This window comes from Zootoca vivipara, chromosome 3 (genome assembly GCF_963506605.1).
Source record: "Zootoca vivipara chromosome 3, rZooViv1.1, whole genome shotgun sequence".
In the NCBI taxonomy this organism is placed as follows: domain Eukaryota; kingdom Metazoa; phylum Chordata; class Lepidosauria; order Squamata; family Lacertidae; genus Zootoca; species Zootoca vivipara.
In genome coordinates, this window is record NC_083278.1 from 19,727,148 (window position 1) to 19,740,902 (window position 13,755).

General features: G+C 42.3%; 1 protein-coding gene across 3 annotated transcripts in view; it reads left to right on the forward strand.

The window, feature by feature from the left end:
• KLHL29 (kelch like family member 29) overlaps window positions 1-13,755 on the forward strand; it is a 391,592-nt gene that overhangs the window by 347,087 nt on the left and 30,750 nt on the right. For 2 of the 3 annotated variants that reach the window (XM_060272443.1, XM_060272444.1), the window contains 3 exons: window positions 3,567-3,749; window positions 4,753-4,933; window positions 10,191-10,384. In XM_060272443.1, coding sequence (XP_060128426.1) covers window positions 3,567-3,749; window positions 4,753-4,933; window positions 10,191-10,384 — 558 coding nt within the window. Of the gene's footprint in view, window positions 1-3,566; window positions 3,750-4,752; window positions 4,938-10,190; window positions 10,385-13,755 lie in introns of those variants that run through there. The other variant, XM_060272445.1, reaches the window with a different exon arrangement.

Sequence of the window (13,755 nt, forward strand, 5' to 3'; positions counted from 1 at the left end):
CAGTCATGTCCAAAGTCCGTCTTGGGGGCCTAATCCGGCTCGCCAGTCGGTTTAATCCAGCCCCTGTGGCAGTTTACTTCATGCCCTCAACAACTTCAATCCTAAAAAAAGCTCAAGAACTTTGGTTGGCCCCCATGGCCCTTCATTTCATCAAATCTGGCCCTCTTTGAAAAAAGTCTGGACACCACTGATCTAGTCCAACTCCCTGCAGTGGAAGAATATGCTGCTGTCCCATATGGGGATCAAACCTGCAACCTTGGCGTGATTGGCACCAACTGAGCCAATTAATAGAAATGCTTATAACATTTAGACCTATAAAGTGCATGTTAGGGTCGTGGAGTGGTTAATGTACAAAACAACCAGCCGTTATGCTTAATATACACAACAGACTGAACCTAGGCATGTTTACACAGATGGAAGCCACATTGACTTCAATGGGACTTACTCCTAGATAGATGTAAATAGGATTGCAGCCTCGTTTTTCAATTGGTTTCATTTCTGTGTGAATATGCGTATAATAGAATCATAGAACTGTAGAGTTGGAGAGGGTCATTTAGTCCAATCTCCAGCAATGCAGGAATCTTTAGCCCAACGTGCGGCTCGATCCTACAAGCCTGAGATTAAGAGACTCATCAATGAGAGACTCAGCTATACAGGCAGAGCATAGCCATTGTGACTAGTAGTTGCTGATAGCCCTCTCCTCCATCATTTTTTTTTCAGTCTGTTGAATGATTTACAATGTGAGTAGACATTCATCTGAGAGTAGACATTCAGAGAAATGCACTGTTAGAAAGATTATGGCTCAACACTTTTCAATAGTTCCTCTCAGCAAGCAACTAAAACTTGCATTTTTCAGCCAGCATTTTCAGATACTGTTTCTTAAACCGGTTTCTGACTGCTGGCGTTTCTATAGCAATTGTTGGTCCGTCCCTCCCCACCCCCCCAAATTCTGTTTTTACTGTTATTGAAAATTTATCATTTTTAATATATTGTTTAAATTTTTTCCCTCTTAACTGTTTGCTGCCTTGAATATATTTTCTAGGCTGGATAGAAATACTGAAAATAAATCAGTAAAAAGAGAGCAGCTTCAGCCGCCGTGCCTTATTCTCTCGGGAATATGAAGACACAACTTAGTTTTTACCATAGCAATGCTAAACCTTTCTGTGCGCCTATTAAATTGGAAGATAGCATGGTAGATTTGTATGTGCAAGGAATACAGAATGCCTTTTCAAAGTTGCTTCATCCTGCCTAGCAGAATCAGAATGGCAGGAAATTATATGTCAAGTTGCATCCTTTTTAGTTTGTAGAGACACTGTTTAATCAGGGAATATATAGGAAATACGAAACTCATAGGGTTTTCAATAACTGCCCACTCTCAAGCCCTTTAGCAGTGGTTGGCTAATAGGTTTATTGGTCGAAAGTATTTTTGAAAAGTATCTGTTTAATGTTTGCAGATAGAATTATAGGTGTAATGCATGCTATTTTCAGAAGCTTGTTGATTAAAGAAAAGTAATTTTCCAGGGATAAGGGGAAGGCAGTGATTATTTTTGTAGGTCGAAGTCCAGTTATGTGGAACTGTTAATGTACTCGCAAAAGGTATTTAAATCCTTTGTGAGTATTGCAGCATTTGCAATGCCCTCTTGAGGTCATTCATTACAATCACATTAGATTTGGCTTAGGTGATGAGTTTTTCCTGCCATTTTTTCATATATGTATGACTTTACAAAGTGATTAAATGCATAGAGGATAATAGTACATAGACATCTCCCTACCAGAGGGTGTATGGGTATCTTTTGAAAATGTTCCTGATCTCCTTATGTTCTCATAAGACATATGCAAATATAATGCAAGAGAAATCTGCTTTTCCAGTTTCTGACATATATGGGACAAAGACAGTGGGGGGGGGGGCGTGCATGCTCTTAGAACTGGGTTAACCATTAGACCCACATAGTTTTTAGCACACCCACCCACCCACACCCCAATTTTCCAATTCATTCACAAGGCTGGATGACCTTGGGCCAGTCATTCTCTTGCAGCCTTATCCTCCTTGCAGGGTTGTTGTCATGAGGATGCATTGAAAGGAAATCCATGTATGCTTCCATCTTGAAACCCTTGGAGGAACGACATACAAGTTTTGACTTTCATGCAACCAAAGCCAGTAAAGAAATGTATTAAGTGTTTGAAGAAATCAGTGCAATGAATGATTTATCTCTGAAGATGTTTCGTCCTTGGTTAGAATACATTTGGTATTTTTTGATAGTTGGTTTGAGTTTTGTTTTATTTCAGTTTTTGCAATAAGTAGTACATTCTGCTTTGGTCCTCCTCTTACCCTTAACCTAGCTGTGCATGAGAATAGCCTGCCGCATTCTGCTGCTTAATGGGAGGCGGGCAGACAAGATGGGGGCAAGGTCAGGGCCGTGCAGCGCAACAGCACAGCCAATCCAGCATTTCTAATGGTGTAATGGTGTAACACACAGTCCCAGTGTTGTTGCTGCCTTGCCCCTCACCCTCTCAGTAAAAGTGTTTCTGAGACAGCACCCCACTGGGCAAATTGCACCTGGCTCTGCATCAGGGGCACCAACTTGAATAAAATGGGGGGGGCAGGTGAGCTCAGGAATGTTTGATTCTTTTACCAGGGGTGCCAGCTCACCCTCAGGATTGTGGGTGCACACCACCGCAACACGGACGTGTGACATCGCACGCACTACGTGCAGGTGCTTGTGACGTCACACGCCTGCATTGCCGTGGTTGGCGGCCGTGGCTCCTCTTCCTCCTCCTCTCTGCAGCCAGTGAGGCACCCTTTTCCTCAGGGAGGGGCTCGGACTCAGAGGCGGAGAGACATTGGCATCTAAAGATTTTCACTAGATCATTTTGCATAGTTTAGATACCTGTCAAAACACTTTCCATTTATTTAGACTCAAACCTATGTATCCTGACCCAGAAGCTCACTCCCTAACAAGTCGGTTCACAGTTGCACCTTAAGGCACTTAAACACACTTGCTAAGCAGTGAACCCATTCAACACAGAGTTATTATGCATAGGAGTGCATTATTAGTAAATATGAAGTAATTATTCAAATCTGCATTGGGGGTTTTGAAAAACGGAATGATTACATAGTACTTTAGAACATTTAGAAAAAAATATAAAATGAGCAAAAAGAAGAAAACAGAAAGGAAAAGACAATGCAGTATTTTTCTTATTTAGCTTTTTCTTTTTTTCTTTTATTGTTTCTTGCTGAAAACCTTTCATAAAAATGGATTATTAAATTAATAAAAAAGAACATTTAGCCTTGAGGGCGATATGCTGATTTACAGCACAACTCTATACATGTGTACTCAGAGGTAAATACATTGAGTTCAATGGGGCTTACTCCCAGGAAACTGGGCATAGGATTACAGCCTTAATATCACTGTTGTTGTTTTTCTTCAAAGTTATTCAAAAATTTTGAAATTCAAACAATGTTTGAAATATTGTATCTGTCTATCCTGCCCTCCATTGTTCTGAACTGCAAGGCAAGTTACAGGCATATAAAACCGTAAACGCATATATTTCAATTTGCATCCTAGGTGTGGCTGAAGTAATAGTCCTTGTCGGAGGACGTCAAATGATTGGGATGAATCAACGCGCCTTAACAGCAGTAACGTGCTTCAACCCTCAGAGCAACAAATGGTACCCCCTGGCCAGCCTGCCCTTCTATGACAGGGAGTTTTTCAGCGTGGTGAGTGCTGGAGACAACGTCTATCTCTCAGGTGAGCAGTGGCGAGAAGGGCATTGTCTATTTGGAAGGCTGTGTGACAGGCCAAACGAGGATGAATTATGTGCCAGCTTGCTCGAAAAAAGAGAGGCTTCCTTTTATCACATTCCATTTCACATCAGCTCAGATTTCCTCCCCAGTGCATTTGGCACTTGTAACTTGCAAAGGATAGGCTCAGCACCCCGTCAAGCATGCAGAAGGTTTCCCCTTGCTATTGCAACCGCATTGTAAAACATTGGCGGGAGCTGGATCTAAATGACAGGTTTCTGCATCTCGAATCTGTTTGACTGAGCTGCTGTATACCTGACCTACACTTACCATATTTGCTTACAAGGAGGTTTGCTCTCGTTCGTCTTTGAAATCTCTTGTTGAAAATGAACTGCAACCCTCTTATTAGTTCCGGTGAAAATGAACAAACTCTTGTCACTGGCAGAGTTCATTTTCCAAGCACCCAGACAACTGATTTGTACAATATGTTCTATAAGTAGCATTTTACTTGCATACACTATAGCATTGGATGTGACCCTCCAAGGAAGTTCTCGCTTATTGAACTTTGTGTCAGTATCAGGGGTGTTGAGAAGGGCCCCTCTGTACTTCCTTTTTTTCTAAGTGGTGTGACACTTTGCTGTTTCCAATGAGAGAACGCCTAGCTAGCTGCTTAGTCAGTTCGTACCAGTTGGATGTGTAATTGAATAGACTGCAGGTTATTTATGAATGCCGCTTGGGCATATTCCCATATGCAAATGTCCTGCCTAGTCTGATATCATGACAGCCTTTAAAAATAAAAATAAAAAACCCTTTGGGATACATGAATAAATGACACCAATCTGCATCATCTGAACAGATGCTTGCAATTGAGGGTGATTTATTTTAATTAGTCAAGTGTCATTTGGAAGAAGATATTGCATTGCAACTGGCTTGTACTGTAATAGGCTCCAAGAGCTGTTTTCCCGCCAAGTCACTTTGCTTCTTTTTCCCCTTGTACATACCGAGGGCAGGTGGCATGGAGTCTGGAGTCACACTCTCTGACGTCTGGTGTTACATGTCACTGCTCGATAACTGGAATCTCGTTTCCCGAATGACAGTCCCAAGGTGTCGGCACAACAGCCTGGTGTATGATGGGAAAATATATACCATTGGAGGCCTCGGTGTAGCAGGCAACGTTGATCACGTGGAGAGGTAAAGGTGCTCTATTAAAATACCGTCCCCCGTGGCTGATGCGTAATGTGGTTGAAAAAAGTGGCATCCCTTCACATTCTTTACGCAGCATTCAGTATAATAAATGCTCATTGAACCATAACTTGGCAAAAGACCTGAAAATAAGGCGTCCCAGCTGCTAATATAAATGTAAATTTCAAAAACCCACTCTTAAGCCAAGCATTTCATCAGGCAGAGCGAGTTTAGTCATTTTGAGGATTTTGTCGTTGTTGTTGTTGTTAGTACAGCAGAGTGTTCAGAGAGCTTTGCAGACATTATCCTCTTCCAAGACTTAAAACATCCCTATGAGGTTTGCCTAGGAGCCAACTCCTAGGGGCCAAGGTCCCTTCACCCTCCCATAAAATATTTGAGGGGGGGCCGCCCCACCAAGATGATGGGCATTGCCATTCAAATGGTATGTGTGTGCCATGTCATGTGATTGATTATGTGGTGTGAGGCTTACCTGAGCCCCACCCACCCCAATATTTTATTCAAGTTGGCACCCCTGGGGTAGGTCAGTAGTGCTAGCTTCCCTGTTCTGCTCTTGGAGAAGTGGTAAGAATGACCAAGGCCACGTCAGGCTGGGAGAGTTGCAGAGAACCCTATTGACTGAGCTTTGGAAGACAACATTTCAGTAAACGACCAGAGTGATCTGAAGACTGGCAGGACCTCTTCCAGCGGCTCTGCCCTCCACCTGCCAGAGAACTTTTTAAAGGGCAAGTCCCTTATTCTGCATTCTGAGATTAGAACTGGGAACTTTTATACAGAGCCAGTGTGATGTTGCGGTTAGAATGCCGGTCTTAATACTGAGGAGACCCAGAGTGAATTTCTCACTCTGCCATGAAACTCCCTGGGTATCCTTGGGCCAGTCACATGCAGCCTCACCTATCTCACAGGGTGGATGTAAAGATGAAAGGGGCGGGGTGTATGCTGCCTGGAGATCCTTGGGGGAATGATATGCCCACTATGCTGTAACAGCTCTCTCTTTGATGAAGATCCCTCAGTCCTGATTATGTATACATATATTTCAGCATTGAAGTATGTCTCTGGCTCTATTAATATAAAATTCTAAACTCATTGCAAACACATTCTGCATGCTCATACACCAGGGGGGGAAAACAGACTTTCTCCTTTGCCAGGTTGTTTTGATGGAGATTTCTTCAACTCTCTTGCTTTCTGTGGTGTGATTTGTGAAAAATACTCTCCCAACAAATGTTTTGCTACCTTGATGTCTCAAAAAGAATTCTATAAACAGCTCTTGACCAGTAACACTTCAGGCAGAAGATTCTTTGAAAGGAGAGGAGAAAAGCATACAGAAAAATTGAATCGGTCAGGACAAAGGTTTAAAATGTCACTAGTCATGTGGGAAGGGAAGGACCACCTTGATACACAATACAGCTTTATTTTTCCATGACTGCCTTTCTGTAAGCTGTACTCTGAATAATGGTGAAGGTATAATATATAAACTCCAGATAATGATCGTGCAAAGGCTTTGAAACAGAAGTAAATTAAAGCATTCGCCCATAAAGCTGTTAACCTAGACAGATATAAATTAAGAGGAGAAGGCTAGGAAAAATTGATGTGTGTTGAGATACAATTTGGAGAGGGAAAGAGTTTGATAATGCACAGACCCTTTTCCACTTAGCAGGAGCTGCAGAGTAAAATAAAAAAAAAGTCTTCAACAATAAGACTGTGTAAAGAGAGAAACACAAAATGACAGAAATGAGTGGAAAGAGGCTGGGGATATTAAGGTAGCAGTAGTAATAGTAGTACTAGTAGAAATATTTCTATTTCTTATGTTCAGGTGTGAGTGCTGTTGCTTAATACCCATGCAGAAGAGAAAGGTATCAGTAGGCTTGGGAGAATCCCAAGGCTTTTTAAAAAATATTTTTTATTAATTTTTCAATTTTCCAATTCCAAATAAACATTTTACAAACTTTGAACTATCCAGTGACTTCCCTTCTTCTCTTTCCATGGTTCATTTTACATATCCCTGCATATTTTACTGTAACCATTCAAATCAGTTTTCCACTTTTACATCCATCAAAAATTATTTACTCTGTTGAATTTATCTTAATGCTGCCAGCGTTTTCAGCTGTATGCAGTTATTTTCCATATAAATGTTCTTCTTGCTCTCTTATTCTATATTCTAAGCCTGCAAGTTCTGCATATTCTGTCAAATTAGGTTGCCAATCCTCTTTAGTTGGGACCTTTCTCCCTTTCCATTTTTGGGCTAACAAAACACGGGTCACAGTTGTTGCATACATAAATATTTTTTTTCTGGCACCTAGGAATTTCATTGTGGGTTATCCCCAACAACAAGGACTCTGGTTACTTTGGGAAAGTAGTTTTAAACATTTTTTTCAATTCATTATTAATCATTTCCCAATACACTTTTACCTTTTTATACATGTCCACCGCATGTAGAAAAATGTTCCCTCCACTTCTTCACACTTCCAACACATATCTGATTCTGTTTTATAAATCTTAGCCAACCTACCCAGAGTTAAATACCATCTATGAATCATTTCCAAATAATTCTCTTTCAATGAATAACATGCTGTAAATTTCAGGTTGCTTTTCCAGAATTTCTCCCAGGGGAATCCCAAGGTTTGCAGAAATTGAAATAATTTTATAGTGCTGGGGGAATGGGTACTGAAAAGGGAACTTCTACCCCTATGATAACATCTGCAGTCTCTTATCTTGGAACTGAGTTTACAAGATGACCTTATGGATAACAACATCCAACCTAATTTCAGTACTTTTCTGTTTTTATTTTATTTTCCTCCGCTCCTTCCCACTCCCCAGCCCCACACATCCTGCTTTCTGAAATATTTTGCCTGATGAAGAGTATTGCACACATAAATTGGGAATGCTCGTATGGATTTGCTGCCCACATGTTCCTTTAAGAACACTTCTTGAAGAGGAGTGAGATCTTTTGCTGAAAATAAACCTGACATTGCCCTTGAATGTGCCTAAGTATATAACCCAAGAATGTTAGGTCCAAACCAGGCGTAAGCAAAGCTGGACTTCAGTGATATGTGATGAGTGATAGGCATAGCTGTCAAGTTTTCCCTTTTCTCGCGAGGAAGCCTATTCAGCATAAGGGATTTTCCCTTTAAAAAAAAAGGGAAAACTTGACAGCTATGGTGATAGGATGCTTGGAAAATTTAGATACCACTGAGATACATGGGGGAAAAACATGGGCTGCTTCACATCTGACTAGTACTATCATCTACAGTGAAAATAGATTTTTATTATCAATACTGTAATATCAAGAAAGTTTTAATTCAGGGATCAGGGACACTTTAGATTCCTTATTGTATGAATTCAGGCAAGTAGGCCATGTGTACGTTACATTTGTACCCCACCTTTCCTACAAGAAACTCAATATAGTATATATGTTGTCCAAGTCTATCTCCCCTCCGGACACTGGATAGAGCCATCCCTCGTTAATTTTTACAGTGTAACTGCAGCAAGTGCCACCAGACTGTTCTATGTGTCATGTTTCTCAGTGTGCAATTTCTGGCTGCAAGGGGCCTTCTACATAGCTGCTTTGCTGTGTTAGTTGCAAAGTACAATTTAGCTTCCAACAGGTCCAGTGGGTGTTTCAGCTCTGAGCCCTGTGGCATAAGCAGCTGCCATCTGGGCTGTCTGAGGCACAGAAGAGAGTCATAGAATCATAGAGTGGTAGAGTTGAAAGTAACCCCAAGGCTCCTGCAATGCAGGAATCTCAACCTGCAGTCTCCCATCCAATCTGGAAGGCCCTGTTCTTGGAAGTAAACAGTGTAAAATGCAACCTGGTCCAAAAACATGCCACATGCCTAGTCCAAGGTTTGCTTGCTTGCTTTACCTGCAAAGGAATTTTATAAGACAGAATTTTAGAATGGGTTGAAAACCTTCCAGTAAGTGTATTTCACAAGTCCCCTTTTGTACTTCCCTTCTCTTGTTTAATTACTTTTTTTCCCCATTGTGGATTTTCATGCGCCTCCATTCTTAACTGCATTTGAAATGAAGATGATGCAAATGTATTTACTACAGTTTAGAATATCAATAAGTTATTTCCTGCCTCTGGACTCCCCCCCCCCCACCTTTCCTTTTTGACTCCAGGAGCCCCAGATACCATCTAAAATAAATAAAGTATTTGTTAACAATAAAGAAATCCATTACAGAAATAATCCTGAGTCAGGAATCAGGAATCCAAACAATTTTAATGTTTGCTAGCTGCTATTTCTCAGTAACATTGAGGGGGGATGTATGCGAGTGTGTATGAGAGAGAGGCGGTTTGGGGAGAGTCGTAATTTATTTTTGTAATCTACCGCTCTAGCTATTATGTTCACGAATCTGCTATTTAACTAGATGTGCTTCCATTCCATGGAAATATTGATGCCTAACAACCATATCATTTTTTACTGTCTCCCAAGCTCATTTTGCAGGAGTTATTTGGATCACTGCCATGTTAGCTTAAAAAATAGGTGTCTGAACTGGTGACATTGTCTAAAATGGAATCGTCATCCATGGTTTATTAACTGTACATCTTTATGGTCAATGGCTTAATTAAATCTGATACCAATGACCTTAGAACTAATTTAGCGCTCTAACGCATATTCCCATCTTCGGTGCTACATGGGGAAATGGATGCAACGGCGAAATCTTATTCCTGCTGCACATTTCCCATCAACATCTGCAGCAACCTGCAGTGAAGTGTGGTAGCTTTGTCCAAACGGTGAAAATTAAACAGAGGCAACTTGTGCATCCCCAGCATGTACATTAAATAGCTAGTTTACCGGGGAAGAGAGAGCTATCATGTTGTATTATGTCTGAAAATCAGGTGATCTTCAAGCTAAACAGTTGTAGGTGCATTTAACACTTGGCTAGCTCCAGTTGCCATTGAATATCGCTGAACTGATTTGCAAGAATAATCTCACTCTGTTCTAATTAGCAGAAATTTATTGGTAGAAGTCACCTTAACAAAAGCTATCCTGGATATTTTTTTTTTAAGCCTGGGATATAATGAGATAAGTGTCATACATAGTTAATAGGTTTGGATTATTTTCCCACTCTCCTTGCTTGCTTCCTTTGACACTGTCTGCACCGATAATATAGAACCTCTGCCCACTGGCTGCATCGCCGTGGGTTTAGAGCAAAGACGTATTTGCAAAGCTGTTTTCCTGACTAGCCGCTGGCAAGTGCCAATCACCGTAGCATCTAGGCTGATTCATGTGTCTTTCTGTTCTAGGTACGATACGATCACCAATCAATGGGAGACAGTCGCTCCATTGCCAAAGGCTGTGCATTCTGCAGCTGCCACCGTTTGCGGTGGGAAGATCTATGTGTTTGGCGGAGTAAATGAGGCTGGCCGTGCCGCTGGAGTCCTTCAGTCATACGTCCCTCAGACTAATACATGGAGCTTTATAGAGTCACCCATGATAGGTAAACGGAACAGATTTCAATTTATAATGGGGTGGGGGAGAGAGAGCAGTGAGTACCGTGATACCGAATTGCTAGCAACAAAAGAACTCTGCTGGGTAAGACCAAAGACGCATCTTGTCCATCATCCTGTTTTTGCAGCAGGCCATCGGATGCCTGTCCACTAGCAGGACCTGAGCACAGCTCTCCCCAACCATGATTTCCTGCAACTCACATTCAGAGTACTGGTTGCCTCCAGTATTGGGGGGTATCGTGCAGCCATTATGACTAGTAGCCATTGACCACCTTACCCTCCATGGATTTGCCTAAACTGCCATGCAAGTTGGTGGCCGCCATTATGGAATGAATTCCATAGTTTAGCTAAGCACAATTAAAAACCCTGTTATTTGTCAACAACAACAATAATAATTTTATTTACACCCTGCCCTCCCTGGCCAAGACCAGGCTCAGGGCGGCTAACACCGAATATAAATACAGTAAAAAACATTAAAAACAAAACCAAACAAAAAACCAAACAAACAGTTGATTAAAATGAGTTAGAATACAGTTTAAAATGCAGCTTAAAATGCAGCCTTGTTTTAGTGGTAGCCTATAGATCAAAGCGTGGGTGGCGCTGTAGGACGTGGGTGGCACTGTGGGTTAAACCACAGAGCCTAGGCGGTTCAAATCCCCGTGATGGGGTGAGCTCCCGTTGCTCGGTCCCAGCTCCTGCCCACCTAGCAGTTCGAAAGCACATCAAAGGGCAAGTAGATAAATAGGTACCGCTCCAGCGGGAAGGTAAACGGCATTTCCATGTGCTGCTCTGGTTTGCCAGAAGCGGCTTGATCATGGTGGCCACATGACCCAGAAGCTGTACGCCGGCTCCCTCGGCCAATAGAGCAAGATGAGTGTCGCAGCCCCAGAGTCATCACGACTGGACCTAATGGTCAGGGATCCCTTTACCTTTACCTTTATAGATCAAAGCCATAAGGGGAGAAAATGTAAAATATTCACCAGGGCCAACTATCCATGCTGGTCCTACATGGGTCAGCAAAAAGAACCGAGGGAAAATTTAGATACAAAATCCCATATAAGGGGTTCCATTTTTTAAAAAATGGGGAGGGGGGGTAGACTGAGTCCAGCCCAAAGGCCAGGCGGAAAGATGTCAAATCCCACAGGGCCCTAGTCTCTTGTGACAGAGTGTTCCACCAGGCCGGGGCCAGAGCTGAAAAGGCCCTGGCCCTGGTTGAGGCCAATCTAACCTCCTTGGGGCTTGGGACTTCCAAAGTCTTGTTATTTATGAACCTTAAGGTCCTCCGCGGGGCATACCAGAAGAGGCATTCCTGTAGGTACGAGGGTCCTAGGCCGCATAGGGCTTTAAAGATCTAGAATCTCCCAACATCCAGAATCGTTCATTGGAAGATTCTGGGTTGTAATATTATGAGAGTGAGAGGAAAACTCCCTCCCCTTCTCTTTTCTTCATACCATGCATAAATGTAATGTCTCCTCTTTTTCATACCCTTTCCCCTAAACTACATTGCACCAGATGTTGTGATCTTTCTTCAAAGAGGAATTGCTCTAGGCCCATGATCACTTTGGTTGCCCTTTTCTGCACATTTTCCAACTCCACATTATCCCTACTGAGATGTGCTGACCGGAACCATTCCCAGTGTTCCAAGAGTGTTCGCACCAGGGGATTTTTATAATGGCATTATGACATTGGCTGCTTTATTTTCAGTCCCTGTCAACGGATTTTTTTTTCCACAGTAGCTGCACACGGAGTCAACATTTCACAAAGGATGTCTTCGAAGGTTAATGTGATTACAGAAAACAATGATGGAAACAATTTTATTTTCTTGTAAGGTTATCAATCAGGATTATCAATCAGGCTAACAAATTTATGTATATGCAAGCAATGGAGGTCCATGATATTAACAGTACATATTATCCCGAACTGCAGTTCAGGTAGTGCAATTGGTAGCTCTGCTAGTTACTCCCTGAGGTTTATTGGTTCCTAGTGGGAGAGGTGAAGAAAGTGAACTCAAGTACGAATATAATATGATTATAACACGAGGTGTTTCCTGAGCTTGTGTAGATGTTACTTCTCTTTCCCCCTCTCTCTTTCCATCCACTCGGATACTCAGACCTTTAGGTACAGTAATACTGGAAAATCACATGCTTCCCTTGTTTGAACGCAAGAGCTTCTAGATTCTGTTGTATATAAGGTAAAGGTAAAGGGACCCCTGACCATTAGGTCCAGTTGTGACCGACTCTGGGGTTGCGCGCTCATCTCGCATTATTGGCCGAGGGAGCCGGCGTATAGCTTCCAGGTCATGTGGCCAGCATAACAAAGCCGCTTCTGTCAAACCAGAGCAGCACATGGAAACGCCATTTACCTTCCCGCTGTAGCGGTTCCTATTTATCTACTTGCATTTTGATGTGCTTTCGAACTGCTAGGTTGGCAGGAGCTGAGACCAAGCAACGGGAGCTCACCCCATCACAGGGATTCGAACCGCCGACCTTCTGATCAGCAAGCCCTAGGCTCAGTGGTTTAACCACAGCGCCACCTGGGTCCCCTGTTGTATATAGAACCCTTTAAAATGCAAGGGTTCTATATACAACAGAATCTAGAAGCTCTTGCATTCAAACAAGGGAAGCATGTGATATTCTGCTTCCATACATAATAATGTTGCTTCCCCCCCCCCCCATGAAGGTGGGCTTCCACATTACAATCATGGGAAATACCACATAACAGTTGCTTTCTGGCCCCCACCCTCCAATGGCTGTATGAATCAGTCCTCAGAAAAGTTCTAACGCGTTAAATGGAAGTCCTGAAACTTGCGAACTGAAATGAGCCGTGTCCTTATGTTAACTCTTGTCATCCTTTCTTTGGATGCTGTGGAAGAAGCAATTTGGTGCTTGTTTGTAGCATCGATTTGTGGGTGTAACATTGCCCTTTCTTGTTCCCTGGCTGCTCTTGCTGTTCAGCCTAACGTGACATGACATGCATATGATGCAGTATGAAACACCCAGCAGGAGGACGTTAACCATTGGCAGTCATGTTTATGTATTACAGCAGTGCAAACCAACCCATTTCCTGGCTCTTTCTGTCACATGCATACAGTGCCACTGTTCATATAATCCACTGAGTGACATTATGAGGTTTTCGTGTACTCTGAGCAGACTGGAAAACTGAATGAATTATGCAAAAAAGGGGGGGGTGTTCTTATTCCTTACCAAAATAATAGAAGAGCTGCAGAAACCAGCATCTCATTCCCTAGACTCGTTATAGTGTCTAGCAGTTGTCAGCCCACACAGGCTTGGGGGGTGGGGGAGTATTTCAACTGTCCCAAAGTACACTGCAAATTTGCAAATAAATAGCTTTATGCCCTAAC